The sequence below is a fragment of the Quercus robur genome, chromosome 12 (genome assembly GCF_932294415.1).
Source record: "Quercus robur chromosome 12, dhQueRobu3.1, whole genome shotgun sequence".
Classification (NCBI taxonomy): domain Eukaryota; kingdom Viridiplantae; phylum Streptophyta; class Magnoliopsida; order Fagales; family Fagaceae; genus Quercus; species Quercus robur.
In genome coordinates this window covers 14074795-14093589 of record NC_065545.1, presented here as the reverse complement: position 1 = coordinate 14093589, position 18795 = coordinate 14074795, and the positions used below count along the sequence as shown (strand labels likewise).

The window sequence follows — 18795 nt, the reverse complement described above, 5'->3', positions numbered from 1 at the left end:
TGTCCTTTACCGCTTAACTTGTAATTAACTTTTAAAACCTCTTTCTTTCTCTATCTCTTTCTTTGTATTTGTGTGGGGTTTCCGTTAATTACGCAGGAAATTAAGATAATAAGGACATAAGGTACGATGGACTTGGGAAGAAAAAGAAAGAAGAATGAGGCAAGTCGTGGGTACTAAGGGCATCTACAGTAATATGGAGCCAAATTTTTAGTTTTTTTTTATTATCACAAAAAGTCATTTGATCTATTTTGCTTTTTTACATCCAACAACTGTGATTTTATTTTAACTTTTAATATAATAGAATAATATAATACTACAATAAAATAATATTTCATTCCATTACCAAAACACAACTACCATCAAAGTATAAATCACTGCACGGAGACACAGAGAGAGGGAAGTCACATAAATCACTGCACAGAGACACAGGGAGAGGGAAAAGTAATGTGAACGTAAAATAAAATGTAGAAGAAAGAACAAAAATAATAAGATGCACGGAGACACAGAGAGAGGGAAGTCACATAAATCACTGCACAGAGACACAGAGAGAGGGAAAAGTAATGTGAACGTAAAATAAAATGTAGAAGAAAGAACAAAAATAATAAGAAAAGTAGAGTGAACGCAATTTTTTTTTTTTTTTTCTTTTTACATTTCGGCTACAGGGCACAATTATTTTGAGTTTTAGTAGTATTAAAAATAGTTATATAACTATTTAACACCACTATTGCTAGTGCTCTTATATGTTATTAAAAATTAATAAGTTATATTATTTTTTTAGAGATATTTTTAATCTGTTTTTGACGATAGTTTTTTATCATCATACTAGGACACCAATCTATCTATATATATATATATATATAAGCTAAAATATAACATTTATTATTACTACGCTCCAGTTGAGCCATCTCAGCAGCCATATCACCTACATATTTTCAATCATTCCTCTTTTATTTTTTGACTCTTTTTATTTATTTATTAATTTTTTAGTTTATTTTTACATTTTCTCAACTTTTTCCCTTCCTTTTTACCTTTTTCATCTCCACACTACTATCAACATTAATATCACTCTTCATTTATTCCTTCATTTTCCTTTTATTTTGACTATTCTTATCCCCATCCTCTTACAATAAATTTGTTATTCTCTCTCTCACTCTATACATATTTTATCACATAAAAAGGTTATTACTCTCTCTCTCTTTCTCATGTTTCTCTCTCTCTCTCTCTCTCTCTCTCTCTCTCTCTCTCTTTGGGTTTTTTTTTTTGGTATCTTTACTTTATGTTGATGAATTTCCATATTCTTTATACTCTACTATTATTCTCCCTCTCTCTCTCTCTCTCTCTCTCTCTCTCTCTCTCCTCTTTTTGTGTGGATTTTTTTTAATTTATTTTTTTATTTTTTTATGTTTTATATCTTTACTTTAGATTGATGAATTTGTTTGTTCTCTAGAACTCTACTTTACGTTGATGCATACCACTACAAAAAATAAATAAGATTAAATTGTATTTCACACTCCAAACTTTTTGGTTTTGTGTTTTTAAGTTGTGATATTTCTTTTTCTTTTTCTTTGATTGTTAAATGCTATCATATTGCATTATAAAGATAGTATATAGGAATATAATATTATTCAATTATATAACATAACTTGGATAATTTGGTGTGACTATATCTTTTATTTTGACTATTCTTCTTCTCATCTTATTTTCTATAAATTTATCTAATTTAGGTCTCTCCCGAAAAAGGTAATTATTCTCTTTCTCGATTATTTATTCTTTCTTGCAACTTAACTTTAGGTTGATGAATCATTGTATTTTTTTATAGGGTCCGGTTAATGTGTGCCCTAAGAGCACACATTAAACCATTCATTTTTTGAAACATTTTCTCGAAAATTGAAAATTTTGACAATACTTTTTCAATTCTCGAAATTTTTTTTTCCAAAAAATGGTTAATTATTGTGTGCCCTTAGGGCACACATTAGCAAAATCCTTTTTTATAACACTCTTTCTAGGATTATTTATTCTTTCTTCCCTTTTACCTTTTTATGAGGACCAAAAAATCCGGTAGCCCAAGCCCACTTAGGAAAGTGAGTTACACAATTAAATTTTGACCCAAATCAATAGAATTTGTAAGAGAGGGAAATGAACAACAAGAGAGGACTCTGCCTGATGATCAAGATAGGGAAGACAAGATTAATATTATAAAAATAAAGGGGGTTTATATCCCTCTTCAAGCTCGCCCGAGAAGGCTAAGTTTGTACAGGTAGTTACATTGTTCACTCTCCTTTCTCTCCTTTCTTCTTCTCCTTTGTGCTTATCTCTTTTTGATAATTGTGTCTCAATCCTTTTCTCAGTGCTCCTTCTTTTCCTTATATACTTCTACCTCTATCATATCTCAACCATCCATTCTCACCTAACCTCCCTCCTTTTATGACACTTGTTGCTTTTAACATCTGAAGAAGATGGTGGAAGGAATCTGCTTAGTTGTGACTTACACTGTTCAGGTCACTTCCTTATCAATGTGGCTGATAAAGCTGTTACCTAATATTTAATGCGGATGCAACAGGTTACACCAGACCAGAAGCTTCCCTAATGTCCACTAACTTCCTCTCTCCTTAGATTCCTGCTCCCACTTAGAATACTATAGAGTACCTTGATTCATTTCTTCCCTTCCTCAGGCGGCTTTCTTCCTCGAGTCCATGGCATTCCCACACCAAAGCTACAACCCTTCAACTTCATCCTTGATCCTCAAGCACCCACACTTTTCATCTCCCCACTACTATCAACATTAATATCACTCTTCCTTTATCCCTTCATCTTCCTTTTATTTTGACCATTTTTACCCCATCATCTTACTACAAATTTGTTATTCTCTTTCTCTCACTATATACATATTTTATCACATAAAAAGGTTACCACTGCATACCCTTGGTGCGATGGTCACTCTACAAGTATAAGTGCTTGTAGGGTGTGGGGGGTAAGGGCCGGGGTTCAAGTCTCCAGGAGGGAGCTTCACACACATAAACACTTAAATTAGACTAAAGTAGAATTCTATCTTGTATAAAAAATAAAAAAAAATAAAAAAAATAAAACATAAAAAGGTTATTACTCTCTCTCTCTCTCTCTCTCATTTTTTTTTTTGGTATCGTTACTTTATGTTAATGAATTTCCATATTCTTTAGAACTCTACTATTATTCTCTCTCTCTCTCTCTCTCTCTCTTGTGTGGATTTTTTTTTTTATGTTTTATATCTTTACTTTAGGTTGATGAATTTGTGTGTTCTTTAGAACTCTACTTTAAGTTGATGTATACCAATACAAAAATAAATAGGATTAAATTGTATTTCGTGCTCCAAACTTTTTAGTTTTTTGTCTTTAAGTTGTTATATTTCTTTTTCTTTTCTTTGATTGTTAAATGCTATCATATTGCATTATAAAGATAGTATATAAGAAAATAATATTATTCAATTACATAACATGACTTGGATAATTTGGTGTGACTATATCTTTTATTTTAACTATTCTTCTTCTCATCTTATTTTCTATAAATTTATCTAATTCAGGTCTCTCCCGAAAAAGGTTATTGTTCTCTTTCTTGGTTATTTATTCTTTCTTGCAACTTAAATTTAGGTTGATGAATCATCGTATTTGTTTTATAACACTATTTTGGGTTAATATACGATTTTGTGTGTTTTTGAGTTCTCCATCAGAAGCCTTTTCTCTCTATCTTATAACTTTTGTTTGATTTTTGTTTGACATAATACTAAGTTATTTTGAAAGTGAAAATTAGGATTTATATCAAAATACAATCTTGCTATGTATTTGAATGTGTTTCTCAACTGTTTAAGTAATATCAAGTGTAATTTTGTGATGAGTTTTGATTATTACAATATCTCATTTAAGAAATGAGAAATTTGAATAATATATTTGAAACTTAAAAGAGTTTAGTTGTAAGAAAAAAAAAAAAAGGGAAAACACAACATACCATAATATAATTTAGAAAAATATGGACTACCTCAAAAAGAAATAATTTCAATCAAACACAACAAATACTAAAATGATATATATATATATATATATATATAAAATAAAGATGGATAGAGAAAAAAAAAATTTAGAAATTTTTTGATTTTTAGTGTGCATTTGGCTCCAAATTAAAAAGCTAGCTTATTTTACTATTCAGTTTATTTTTGCTACTATTCATGGATCACACTTTACTATTTCAGCAGCTAACTTTTACCTTTATCTACAGTACTTTCAATAAAAAATTTTCAGTTCCAACAAAATAAGTGAATTTCAAACAAACTCTTAGAGAGAACAAATTATACTTCATACCACAATTACAAAGTAATTATACATTCTCACACATTACGTGGATCTGCGTCTAGTTAGTAGTAAAGGCAAGATTGAGGGTCTGTTTGGTATATGCACTTAAACAATTGTTTTCAGTTTTTAAACAACATTACAAGTATTTTTACATCCTTTTTCACCCACACGTACTTCATACCACAATTACAAAGTAATTATATATTCTCACACATCGCGTGGATCTGCGTCTAATTAGTAGTAAAGACAAGATTGAGGGCCTGTTTGGTATATGCACTTAAACAATTGTTTTCAGTTTTTAAACAACATTACAAGTATTTTCACATACTTTTTTATCCACACGTATTTTCAAAAAATGAAAACAATATTGTTTGAACAACATTACGGAACCTGATTTTTAAATATGTTATTACGAAACAAGAAACTAGTTCATCAAAAAAAAAACCAAGAAACTACTTCAAATAAGCTATCTTATTAAATGGCCTTACCTAGAAACCGGAAAAAACTGAAAAAACTAAAACCTACTGCAAATAAGCTCTCTTATTAAATGGCCTGACCTAGAAACCGGAAAAAACTGAAAAAACTAAAACCTACTGCAAATAAGCTACCTTATTAAATGGCCTGACCTAGAAACCGAAAAAAAAAAAAAAAAAAAAAAAAAAAAGAGCTACTAAAAAGTGATTGGTATTATATAAGTGATTGTCAGTGGATAATGTTCTAATAAGCTATCTTATTAAATGGCCTGACCTAGAAACCTGAAAAAACTAAAACCTACTGCAAATAAGCTATCTTATTAAATGGCCTGACCTAGAAACCGAAAAAAAAAAAAAAAAAAAAAAAAAAAAAGCTACTAAAAAGTGATTGGTATTATATAAGTGATTGTCAGTGGATAAGTTTTCCCAAAAAAAAAAAAAAAAAAGGATTGTCAGTGGATAATGTTCTAATTGGATACATAAAACGTTGTAGGGTTCGAGTATTTTGACCATTGAAAATAGGGGAATGAAAGAGAGGGAGGATGAGGATCAAGCAAAAAGATTTTGCTGAGCATGTGAAATTGTTTGGGGTTGTGGGTCATGTGGTCAAAAAGCTGTTTGTCTTTGGCTTGGCAGGGGTGACAGAGGGTGTCAGAATTGGGACCTTGGTCTCTTTTTGATACAAAGATTAGGACCCCAGGACTCCAACTGGGTTACACAATGAGTCTAAAATCCTAATAAAACTAAGGTGGGAAAGAGGTATTTTTGAGGGCCAAAAGACATTCCTTTTCCTCCACTTTGTCTTAAAAGCGCCAAGATAATTTTGATTCCAGGACTATATTTTCTATAAGATTCCAATTTAGACCGTACCAGTGCCTCAGGCTCAGCCCCAGTCTACCAGAAGAGAAGAAACTACCACTTGGCCGTGGCTCCGGTGGGAAATTCCTTACATTATGCTATGGACCAGATTATGAGTTTAACTATTTTATTTTTTAGTTTTTATATACCGTTTTTAAAAAATAGAAGTATATTTTAGTGTACTTTCAGCAAAAAAACTAAATAAATTTTCCAAACAAACACTAAAAATGGAATTGTAAGTCTACAACTAAAATCAATTAAATGATCCTTTCAACACAAATGGGGCTGCCTAGTCCTATAGCAACATCAAAGAGTGACTCATACCTTACACCTAGAAATTCCTGGTGCTTGGAATATTGATTTGAGTCTGATACTCTGATATACTAAGTTTAAACAAACAAATTGAAGTTAATTTCCTAGCAAAAGGTAGAGAAGACGAGCTCTATCACTTGAATATTATGCCATATTTGAGCCATATATGCTGCTGCTGCTGCATATATTATGAATACAATACCATCCACAACCTTGCTATCTACCCATTCTTGTGAGGAGAATATCATTAAAATCACAGCTCATTGACAACACAGCATGCTTCTGCCTATGATGCTGATTCACTAGTCTAAGCCATTAAAATTGTGGACAACTGTTTCCATCATGGTTTGAATTGGCTTCTTAACATTCCATTTCTCTTTAATCTGGCTTCCAAGTGTTTTTAAGGTTTGCTGTAAACTCAAAAATGATCTGCTTTATTTTAATGAAATTCATCATCTGTTAAAATAGGTTTCTTTGGCAGGATTGCGAGGAACAAAGAGACTGAAAAGAACCTGGCAAATTGATTACCACATAACCGATATAATAAGCATTCTCTCTTCCAACATAAAAAGCCTTGTCATTATTTCACATAAAAGCATCTTTCCCATTCTGATACATGAGTCATCCGCACAATGACAATGGAGAAGAATATACATAACATTCTACACACAAACAGAACCTTATTTATGTCCATAATCTTAATACTCTGAAGGTACGGGTTCACAGAGTACAGATTCGCGTGAGCACTCACAGCTTAATGTGGGTCATCGCTTGCCAGAGGAACAGTTTTCACCTGAAACAAGGCAATCATGATGAAATTCTATACATTTAATGAGTTTAGAACTAAAATATAAATAAACATCTAATCCATGATAATGAAAATTAGAATACTGCTGTTACTGCTTTTATCCAAGTCAATGGAGATTTTTGGAGTAATAATGATAAGCACATGCCTTCCCTAAATTTCTCTACATTATTAGCTATGCATTGTATTTGTAGGACGCAAATTTTGAAGCACTCACCAAATCACGGCACTTAAGAATGTAGAACATCTCAAGGTATCGACGAGTCTCACGCCGCTCTAGTTTTGAAACATACTTCCAGAAGCCATAAACTCCAGCTAATGTCATTAGCCTTTCAGAATAAATCTTCCACGTATACCTATGATTTTATAATTTTCACAGTAAGCCACACATAATACATTGCAGTAAATAACCAATTTCATCAAGAAAGACAACCTTTCATAAATTCTTTGGAGTCCCCCATCAGAAATTTTTTTCCAGTAACTTGGATCTTCCTTGCATTTTTGAAAGAAATCTGCCATAAGTGCAGCAGCTTGGTCAGGGTGATACGGATCAATGTGAAACCCTGATATACCCTGCTCAATAATCTCAGCAGGACCACCATGGCAAGTGGCAAATGTGGGAAGGCCACAAGTCATTGCCTCCACGACTGTAAGTCCAAATGCTTCATAAAATGCAGGCTGCAAATCATAAAAAATGAAACTTTAGTCTAATGCCTTAGGACTTGCAAATCCAAGAAAGAACACTACATTATATACCTGAACAAAAGCACCTTTTGTATCTGCTATGTAGCGATATAGCTCACCATTACGTGCTCGATTCATTTGGGCTGATATCCATCGAATTTGACCATCTAACTTATAATTCTTCATAAGAAGATGCATCTTCTCAATTTCTTCAATTTCTTCTCTGTCTTTGGACTTACTTACATCAAAATAGCCCCCAACCACCACAAGATTTACCAGTTCCCTCAGTTTGGAGCTCTTACCATACAATTCAACCAACCCTGTTATGTTTTTCACATGGTCCAGCCTTGCCATGGTAAAAATTAAGGGCTTTGATCGATCACTCAATGTACCACTGACAATACAAATAAAAGATTAGCTGTTTATTACCCACCATTTCTAATACCAAGTTCTATAAAGAGAACTCTATCACCAGTCAAAATAGTAGGCTTCATAACTTAACCTTTTTGACTATTCATTAACTAGGTTGATAAGAATGAGTAGAAATAAGCATGGAACTTTTGACAAGTGCATGTGAACATTTCCACCTCTTTTATAATTTAGTTGGTCATAATTTGCATAAGTATTGGCACCAAAAACTGAGAAGTGCAAATGATTAAGAGTACTAAAAACTAAAACAGAAAATAATAGACAAATTTTCCTGTTTTTCTTCTGTTCTATGTTTAAAAGAGACAATTATCCTGCTCTGTTCCTTCTGTAATCTGCAACCACTGTGAATCCTAGATACAGAATACTTATGAACTATTGATCAGGTGAATTATTCGTTGATTATCTATGCCATAAAAGAAATTTATGTTAACTGTAGAAAAGTTTAGAATGAAAAAGACTCACATGTGCTCATCATTCTGCTCAGGATCATATAACAACTTTTCAATTGAATCATGTAGAGCTGTAAGTCGTTTTTCCTTTTCAGAATATGGGAAATATATGCACATATCTGCCCCAGGAGAGACAATATTGAACTTTGGGTCGAAAACATCAATGCCATGAACAACTCGGTACAGCCCTGGAAGAGTGAAAGCTGCATGGCTCTCATACTGGCCAACAGTATTTTTTCTGAAACAAAGTGCATACAAGTTAAGCATCTGATTTGACTAGCATTACTAAAGTACAAAGGAGGAATCACTCAGTTGCATAAATAAAATTTTCAGTTTCTTAATGCAGAGTTGATGCTTAAGTAAGCCTTTTTAATGATAGCAAAGGCAGGCAAATTTAGTTGACAAGTCTGATACTGGAAATAAACATCAGTTAATATCAGCATTCGTTGGACCAAATGGCATATCTCCCCCAATAAACAAGAGATGGAGGGTGAGGACATGCATCCAATCCTGAACATTTGTGATTGTGTGTGTATTTGCCTAATAAAATAAAGTAATCATCATTGAGCCAATAATTGGCAATGGATTAAGGGAATCTATTTTGGGCAGAAGAACTTCCTGAATACCAATATAATGATATCACTGCATTTTTACACAAATTTCACTGAGTAAGATCTAACAGCAATCTTAAAGAAAGAAAGTTACCTATTAACTAAGGACCCCTACACCCCTCCAACCCCCCCCCCCCCCCTTCTCTCTTCCCTATTTTCTCTTTTCTCCCCTCTATTTTATTTTTCCACATGTAAACATACCGCTTCCAGCACAGTTCTCTAATATTTTTAGCTCCTCAAAGCAAGACTTTGGAATCTCCAAAACTAGATAGCCTGAGGAGCTGTTAAAGTGTACAGATTCTCCTTGCTCTTAAAACTGAGCTTTTCCAGTGTAACTAAGTACCCTACTATGCCACATCATGGAATAATTATTTATTAATAATGTCTTAAAAGATGTCAATCAGTCCTCCCGAAGTATATATGAAAGATTCCCAAATCAGTATTCTCTCAAGCACTGGCTTATATTATGCAGTCACATCTCTGCAAAGATTCCTGTATCAGTATCCTCTCAAACCAGAAATGTAGTTCTTTAGCTCATAGGTGCTGTAAATGGGCATTGGTAAACGACTTCTCTGAGCTTATTCCCTCTTTTATTCTGTCTGGGGACTAAAGCACTGTTTGTTTTAGAGTTTTTCCATTCAGCTAAAAAGAGTGTAGCCACATCTAAGACAAGAGACACACCAATTAAAAATAAAAAGAAGTGGGTGACACATGCCATGTGCAAGCACATTTGTTCTATGTTACATGCATGAGTAATTATGCAATTTATTTTATCTACAGATTCAATTAGTCATAAGCTTCAAACAAGCAAAAATAAAACTAAATTTTTTGAATTCTAAACATAAAAATTCAAACTAAATAGTACACCAACATATGAAGATCAATACCCTACAGCATAAGGAAGAGACTTACGTTCCTGCAATCTCCTGGTATGTACTGGTGATGATAAAATCAGCATTGTTCATGGCTAATAGATCAGCAGTGAATTGACATGAGAAATGGTATTTACCCTCAAACTTCTTCCAATAGATATCCGAATCTGGGTATTTTGTTTTCTCCAATGCATGTGCAATTGTACACTACACATATCAAAGCTTATAACAATTAGATTGCATTCTAAGAAGATAATAATTTGAACATCCCATTTGCGATATCAGAATACCAGAAAGTCGTTGCTAACCTGTGTGACTCCCATTTTATGAGCTAACAGGGATGAAACAAGATTCCCATCACTGTAGTTTCCTATAATAAAATCTGGTAAGCCCTGTAACTCAGCAACAAGTTCGCTAGCTGCATCCTGATCAAATACATAAGCAGGAATGTATGTGACAACAGATTATGAGAAAGCATGTAAACAGTAAAATAAGCAAAAATTTAATTAAAAGATATTTCAGCTTTCTATAAGCCTGTACACATAGATGAGTGTCTGACAGATTGCATAACAAAGGAGGTGGTGATGGTGGCAGAAATGGTACTCAGGCCACAGTGGCATGGCATGGCATGGCACCACATAGTTATGAATATAGTAACATGAGTAGAGGTGGTCCAATGAGAACAGCAGAATCACAGCAGCAGATTGACAGGGTGGTAATCAAAATGAAAGTAATGATAAATGTAGGAGTTAATGGAGTGGTCAAGATAATTTTGTTGAAAGCATATTGATGAAATGACGGTAGTGGTGGTGTCATATTGGTTTTAATCTAGGGTGGTGGAATCAGAATAGGCGACATCACTAATATAAATTCAACTTAATAGGTGCATTAGGTTTTATTAATTCAACTTAATGTTTGTAAGCAAAGCTGATTGGGCAAGCAAGATCAAAAATTTGTCTGGTCTAATTTTTGCTTTCACTTCTTTCCCCCCCAAAAGAAGTATTACCTAAATTTGTGCTTCTTTTTATAGAAGGTAATTCAGTGTGATTTATGAACACCATTTCTCTCTCACATGGAGCACAAACCTAGTATGTAAATGATTCCAAGATGTAGCTTAAATATGCATTACCAACCTTGGTTGTTGAAGCATCAATTTAAAACAAAACTTAATGAAAAGAGTAAATCACTCTAAATGTAAAATAGTTTACCTCTGCAAAGGTCTCCAGATAAGGCCAGACATCAAATCTTGAGATCCACTTACGAAGAATTCCTTTCTCCGATCTAAAAGGAACTCGCAAAATATGTGCATGTTCTGTTCCACTGACTCGTTCCAGCCGCTGGTTGCATGTGGTTCCTTTTGCATCAGGTATTAACCTAGTCACCTAGGAGAAATAGCATAAAAAAGTATTACATTTAAATCACAGAAAAAAGGGGGTTGGGGGTTGGGGGCTGCAAAATAAGTCTACTGACCAGAGCTAAGCATAAATACACTTACAATAAGAATTCTAGGGGTGATATCTAGTCCTTGCCTCCGTATTCTAAGAAGCATTTCATTCTCCAGTGCACGAACTTGATCTAGTATGTACACAACCTTCACACATTAAAAAATAAATATATAAAAAAGCATTTCCAGCATTTTTTGCCAATAACCATAATAACACTATTGTATGATAAGTGTTTCCAATCTATGCACTCAGCAAAAACAAAAAAAGTATTTGGCATCTGTGTAATGGGAAGAAGAAAGAAAAAATTATGAATACCTGGCCACCAGTGTCTGGTAAACCTAAAACATTTGCTTGCCCAAAGTAACCATGTGGAGATAAAATAACAACATTAAACACCATAGGTATTCTCCCAAGGAATGTTTCTAATGTAGATGGGTCAGGAGCATGAAGGATGTCCAAGAGAAGATGCATCATCTCCCTTACTCGTTCTGCTGTATCACCCCAACCTCTCTCAAAACCCATTCCCTGTAATCTGCATGCAAGTGACAAGTAAAGCCAGAAAAATATCAGGACTATATCATATCTTTCTATAGATGTCTCCCCATAATTATCTACATGCTGAGAGAAAGATGTGCAAACAGATAAACATATAAAATTATAAATACATTCATACATCCATACATTTGGAGATAGAAAGTGAGATAATTATAGAACTTACACATATTCAAAGTCAGAATAGGGTGCGTCAGTTGGAAGCTTAGAAATATATTCCTCAGCTTTAGTCAGCGCAGACTGAAGGTGTGATATGCTGTGTATCCGATCATTCAACATCAAACCCTGCACATAATCCTCAATTAAATCATTTTAGCTCTTCAAAGTTCTCATACCAAGAAAGATTTCAAATAATTCTTCTAAATGTTCTATTCCACAGTATTAATACCAAAGAAAATCAAACCAGAGCACGTAAAAAATAATATCAGGCAACAACACTAAAGCAAAACAAGAAACAACAGTAAACTTGCAACTGTAATACACTTCCAAGAATAGAACAGATAATAAAAGTTATAATTTAGCTCACATCACTGCAAATGAAAACCACATTTGGAGAAAGCCACTTGCTTAGCAAACTTACATGCCCTTTAATTTTGTGTGCTCGGAGGAAATCTAGTAATGGTGCCAACGAATCTTTGTTATGGAACATACTTGAAGAAAGGTGACGATTGAGGAACTGAACGCCATTGCCAATGGATGAAGACCTATTGGGGCGAGGAAAATTTGCATTGAATGGCTCAAAATCGAGCTCGAGGACGTATCGGTCATTAGACCTAAAAAATGATAAATACCAAAAACAGTATGTTATAAATACACATTCATAGGGTTATAATAAGCAAAGATAAATATAATCTATCATCTTCGTAAAAGTTAAATTTCTAAAGCATGAAAATTGCTTACGGCCCATCTACGAGTGTTTCTTTGAAGTGAAGATATTCAGAAACATCCAGTTGCTCCACACTTAGTTCATAGACATTGACACGAACATATTCCCAAACACCAGGTCTTGGGCGAATTGCTATAGCCACAAATGGAGGCAAAATTATGGCTTCCTGTCACCATAATCAACTACAATGTTACAATTTCATTCCCAACAATATAAAGTTCTGTATACCTTTCACTATTATTATTTTTTTAAATAAAAATTTATGAATAAGAATGTATTAAGGAAAAACAGGGGACGGCTCCAAAACATCTCCAACTTCAGGATCTACCAACCAAGAAGGAAAAGAGGAGATGGACATAGGCCCTTCTCAATTACAGAGGGCAGCGCACCCGTCCACATTGTGAGGCAAAAAGTTTACAATTCAAGGAACAAAAATGAAATCTGGAGCTCGTGGAACACTACAAGTTTGATGGCTTAACTTACAATAAGTCTTGTGACACAAAATTTTACAACATTGTACACAATCAACTTACAAGTTTGATTTTTTTGGCTTAGCTTAATTGCTAAAATCTTCTCCTCTTTTTTATTTTGGTCTCACCCTCAAGCAAATACGCTGGCAGCTAACATGTCTTGTAACACAAAATAAAAATTTACACAACAGTTGAGTTGGCATGTTGTGATTGATGGTAATGTGCGAAGTGGGTCCTCGTGAAAACTATGTTGTACTAATGGCAACATAAATTGTGCCTCTAGCATTAATTTTCACTTTACTTTTTTAATACCCAAAAAAAAAAAAAAAAAACAAATGAATCCCCAAAACAAAAGACTTTAGTTTATACAGACCCTCAGACCTAAGACTCTGTTTTCACAGCACCAAAACCAAGGCTTAAATTTCATAATGAAGATCATAGATAAAATGAATCGGCTACTAATAATCACAGCAGGTTAAAGACAAACAGAACTCAGAATAGAGAAAAGAGAAAGACCTGCGCAGATTTGAGGATCTCGCCAAAAGGACCCTCCTTGAGTTTCAAGCGAGATGGGTCATCGCCGATTACACTGTCAAGCTCGTCGATCAACGTGTGCGGTTGCAAAATCCCTTTCCCTTGAGACACGTACCTTTTCAAAACCAAACCCATCATTCAATTAATCATGGACTTTTCAACCAAAAAAAAAAAAAAAACAGAGAGAGAGAGAGAGAAGGAAAGGAAAGTAGTAAAGGAAACTAGTAAAGGAAACCTGGAGAGAAGGGAAACGAGTTCGTTTCGATGAGCAGAGAGAGTGTCTTCAACTCTCTCTCTCATGCTGGGAAGTCGAGCCAACTTAGGGTTAGACTTAGACATGATGATATCAAAATTTCTCCTTTCTGCGTTTACAGTGATGATGATGATGATGATGATGGTGAGAAAGTGAAGAATGAAGAGAAAAGGTGGTGGTTTTAGAATCAGAGGGTCTGTGAAAAAAAAGTGTATCAGGGTCTGAGTTCTATATATAGTAGTATTGGTATTGAAATGGATGGAAGAGAAGCAGTGTTTGAATTTTGAGGCGGTTTTGAAGCGAAAGTTGAAAAGCAAAATATAAAACTGGTGGTAATACTTGTGAGAGAGAGAGGTGACAGTGTGGGAATTTTGTTTTTTGTGGAAAGAAAGATGCTTGGACCGCAATTTATTGCATAATTTTTGTGTTTTAACTTATTATATGTCGAGTTATTAGTAATTGAGAAAAATTTGTAGGATCATATGATTCACATTTTCACTCCTTACAACTTGATATATGACAAATTATTGTAACAAGTCACAAATTTGTAGGTTCATATGGTTTACATTTTCACTGGTTACAACTTGAGACATGGCAAATTACGCAACAAGTCACAGTTTGCAACTTTGCATTACTATTGTGGAAAACTAAGGGCAGGTCGATATGGGTTCACACACTTTCATTGATTACAACTCTAGACTTGGCAAATTGTGCAGCAAGTTGTAGTTTGAAACTTCGCATTACCATTGTAGAAGGAAAACCAAGGGGGCAGGTGGTGCTGTTGTTTTGATAGAGTCTTATTTGTCCGGTTTTGCCATTCTGTATCGACACGTGGATTTGGACTATCTGGTGAGCGTGACAAAATGGAACTGTATTGGGTTTGGTAAATGGATAACGAATGGGACGTTAATGATGATTACAAAATGTGGTCAGTGTGAGACTGTGAGCACTCACATGATGACTTCTTCTTTTTTTTTCTTTTTTGTTTTTTTAACCTCAAATTTACGTATTTTGGTTCAAAAAGTTTCCACGAAGTTAAAATTGAGTAAAATTAAAGCAAAAGAGTAGATGATAGATATTGTTAGGAAGAAAAATAATTAATTAATTTTTTTTTAAATTGATATTTTAATAAGATATAGCGTTAAATATATAATTTTATGTGGGTGTTTAAAAAAATGAGAATGTAAAAAAAAAAAAAAAAAAGTAAATTCTTATACTAAAATAGACATAAATTTTTGTATAAACTGATACAAATACTCTTACTTTTTCCTCCGTATCCTTCTCCATCATTTTTGTTTCCCCACATTGTTCAAAGCTAAAAAAGGAAAATTACAACAAAAATAGTGACAAATTGTTATTAGTAAATAGAAAAAGTAATGTTTACGGAAGATCATATAGGAATTGGTAAAACTTGTTAACTAATCTGTTGTGTTTATAGTATTACTTTTATTCATTCATTTTCTACCATGTGCATTCATAACTATTTGAACATTTGACTATTTCATGAATGTCTGTAATCTTGACTTCTCATACACCAAATGGTTACAAATAAGAATACTTGAGGGGTAGTTTCAAGATTCTAGTTTAGAGCTCTAATTCTTATAATATAAGGGATGAATCCATTAATTATGGGTCCATTTAGATTGAACTTATTTTTACTGAAACTGAAAACTGAAAACACTATAGCAAAATAATTTTTAAATGTGTAAATAGTACCGTGGGACCCATTTTCAATATTTTTTTTCTGAATAAAGTAGATGTGGGTCCCATGAACAGTACATAAATAGTACTGCTACAGTGATAATTGTCCCCTGCCTTTCAGCAAAACGCGTGAAATGAAAAAAAAAAAAAAAAGGAACGCAAACGCAAACAGACGCAGATGCAGCTTTCACCCCAATCCAAACAGGCACTATATCTTCTTTTAATTTTGGTAGAAAAGGAATGCATCAACATAAACTAGAGAACAACAAAATACTATCACTCACACTTTGAGAGACTGTCAAGGGGGACAACATAAATGGAATTAAATTTGGATTTTTTTTTTGTTGAGAAAATTAAATTTGGATTTGGTAATGGATAATGAACGGTATGTTACATGATAATTACAAAACATGGTTATTGAAAGCAATTAGCGGGATCATTGTGTTACTTTTTTCTCCACGTTTTTGGTTTACTTTCTTATTATTGTTCATGAATTATTTGATTAACTCATATATGTGAGTGTAATATAATTTTTTTTGCCAAGAGCCTCATTAGTTCAATGATAAAGATGGATCTCCTTTAATAGGAGAACCAGGACTCATGTCCTCAATCTCTAGTTGTTGTAACTATTGAATATAAATAAATAAATAAATATATATATATATATATATATCTCAAAAATCTCTTTGTAATTGCATTTAGGAAAATTTGAATTTTGATTAAGTTACAATAACATATTGTAATACAAAATAGTTTTAGCATATTTAAATTTCACCGACACCAGCATGACTGTATAAACTTTGCCCAAACCTCTGAAGATAATTTATGATATTCCAACATCGTTCGTTAGTGTTAGTGTTAGTGTTAGTGTTAGTGTCTCCTTTAAGATTGCCTTTTTTGTTGTTCTCTAGCTATATGCTATTCCCTAGCGACCAGTACCAACCACAAGAATAAACAAATGAAAGAACATATATTATTAATGATTACTAGTTACTTAGGATGCTCTTGTTTTACTCCCGAGTTGTTTTCCGCAGCCCATGGTTCTTTCAACTTGTAAAAGTAAGTGTCATATGCTTTTCTTTTTTTTTTGGAGAATCAGTGTCATATAATTAGTATACTATAATTGAATCTGGACAATTTTTTTTTTTTTTTAAACAAATCTGGATAAATATTGGGTCATGTAATTATCATTGTATTTTAGACCAAACTTCGGGACAATAATTTTTGCCTTTGTTTGCAATAGAATTAAATGGGTCCAACTTTCTAAAAAAAAAAAGAATTAAATGGGTCCATCATTGTAAACCGTCAAACGCCTGCTGATTTCTGAATTGACTTAAAAAATAAAAAAAAATAAAAAAATCAATTAAACAATTAAACAATTTGTTTTGAGAATAAAAAAGATTAAAAGAAGAAAATTTGGGATCATCCCTTGCTAAATTTGAGACAGACTCATCTAATATCTCTCTTCTTGACCTTTTGGCTAAGATCAATGGAAAATCTCATCTTGTTCTAAAATTCTGAAGTCTAAAATAGGTGCGACACTCAATTAGAAGAAATAGGCTTGGGTTAAATCACATTTGTAATCTCCTTATTTTCGTATTGAAGCTTTTTTCTTGATGCCATTCTTGGATATAGGCCTACACTTCTCGCACTTCCCGAGTGTAGGAAAGATGATACGGAAATTAATTCCGAGTTATGAAAAGGAAGTGAATTCCCGACTAGTTTCTTCAAGAAAGAGGGCTAGGCCTAGGAGAGGAGATTCAGCTTCAATCGGAGATTTCCGCTATTCAAGCTATCTCATCAGGTAATTAAGTAGTCAGGGATTTCGCTATAGCCTTAGGAATAGGGTACGAATCGGCTATGGGTCTTGTTTCCTTAGTGCCAAAAGCTTAGTAAGAGGAAGAGGAGGTCTTCCGGTAGTGGGAAGGCAGTGAAGTAAGTTGCTACCTGCCTAATTGAGATTATTTCCTTCTTTTAGGACTACTATGAACTTCCTTCCCTCACTTTCAATTCTTCCAAGGTTTCTTCAATGAGAGTGAAGGGAAGTAGCTAAAGGGGGCTGGGAGGTACGACTAGTGTCAAACTTGTGAAAAAATACTTGCTACGCACCTACCAATTTCGGAGGGACCAACCATTGTACTTCTAGGGGAAGGTCTAACATAGCGGAAGGCCACGACTTTTGTGAGTGTTCAACACAATACGGTACAGTATGCCACCAGCATAAATGAGGCACACAAGAGCCACTGGCACAAGATAGATTTAATGCCAGCCTGGAAGTGATTCGCTATTAAGTCAGGTAGCGACCTGCCTATTGTAGAATTGTCAATAACTTGGCTGCCACTATCATGTGTGTAAAGACTTACTATATAGGCGTACTAGAAATCGTTTGGCAAGTCAAGGGACCCTGGAATCCGCCTCTTAGCTATAACATTCCAAAGTCATGTAGAACAAACACTAACCGTTCTCCAATTACTATTAATTAATTAGACCTTCAAGGAATGAGTAAAGTTCAAAAACAAAAGATTCGAGTAACCCTCCGAGCTAGGGAGATATTAAAAAAGGTCGTAGCAAGGAGATTTTAACAGACCAGTTAGAGTAAAGCCTCCACTTTCATAAGAAGAGCGACAGTAGGATAAAACAGCAATACCAAGACTAGCTTTCCCGGACAATGTATATTGTGAAATGGTGGTGTTATAACAAATCCAGAGTACCTTAACTTGCGGTTGCTGCACAAAAGTTGGTCACCTTAACTAGTCATACCCATTTATGGAGATTCAGGATCTAAAGCTAAAATGAAAGCCATAAAACAAGTAGCTACTCCTACTACAATTGAGACTTCTTTTAAGCCAGCCCACCAAAGAATTCCACCTCGACTCCCTTCTACCAGAGAATCTATGAATTCTGGGCACTTGCAGTAGCAGCAGGGATGGGAAAGACAAATAACCAGTCAACTATGTATGCCTTTAACCTTGCCTTCCTCTCATCTTCCTAATGGAATGGGCTCCTCCTTAAAATTTAACGAGATCTAGAATCTTGAATGAATCTTCTTGAAAGGGGTTGATCAAACTTAAAAGACTCGATGGCTTAATAGTCCAGTGAATAACCTGATTCAGAGAGATACCCTGGTTTTTAGACACTCACC

The 18795-nt window shown here is 33.9% G+C and overlaps 1 protein-coding gene across 1 annotated transcript; it reads right to left on the bottom strand.

Moving 5' to 3' along the window:
• Positions 1-6464: 6464 nt before the first annotated feature.
• LOC126709879 (sucrose synthase 3) lies at positions 6465-14258 on the bottom strand. The gene is made up of 15 exons (XM_050410243.1): positions 13935-14258; positions 13682-13814; positions 12710-12861; positions 12390-12582; positions 11976-12094; positions 11573-11789; positions 11308-11403; positions 11021-11194; positions 10121-10237; positions 9853-10019; positions 8343-8567; positions 7524-7845; positions 7201-7445; positions 6985-7123; positions 6465-6755 (listed from the first exon to the last, which is right to left on the bottom strand). Exons 1-15 carry the CDS (start codon positions 14036-14038, stop codon positions 6717-6719), a joined length of 2442 nt encoding a protein of 813 aa, XP_050266200.1. The 5' UTR covers positions 14039-14258; the 3' UTR covers positions 6465-6716.
• Between the last annotated feature and the right edge of the window lie 4537 nt (positions 14259-18795).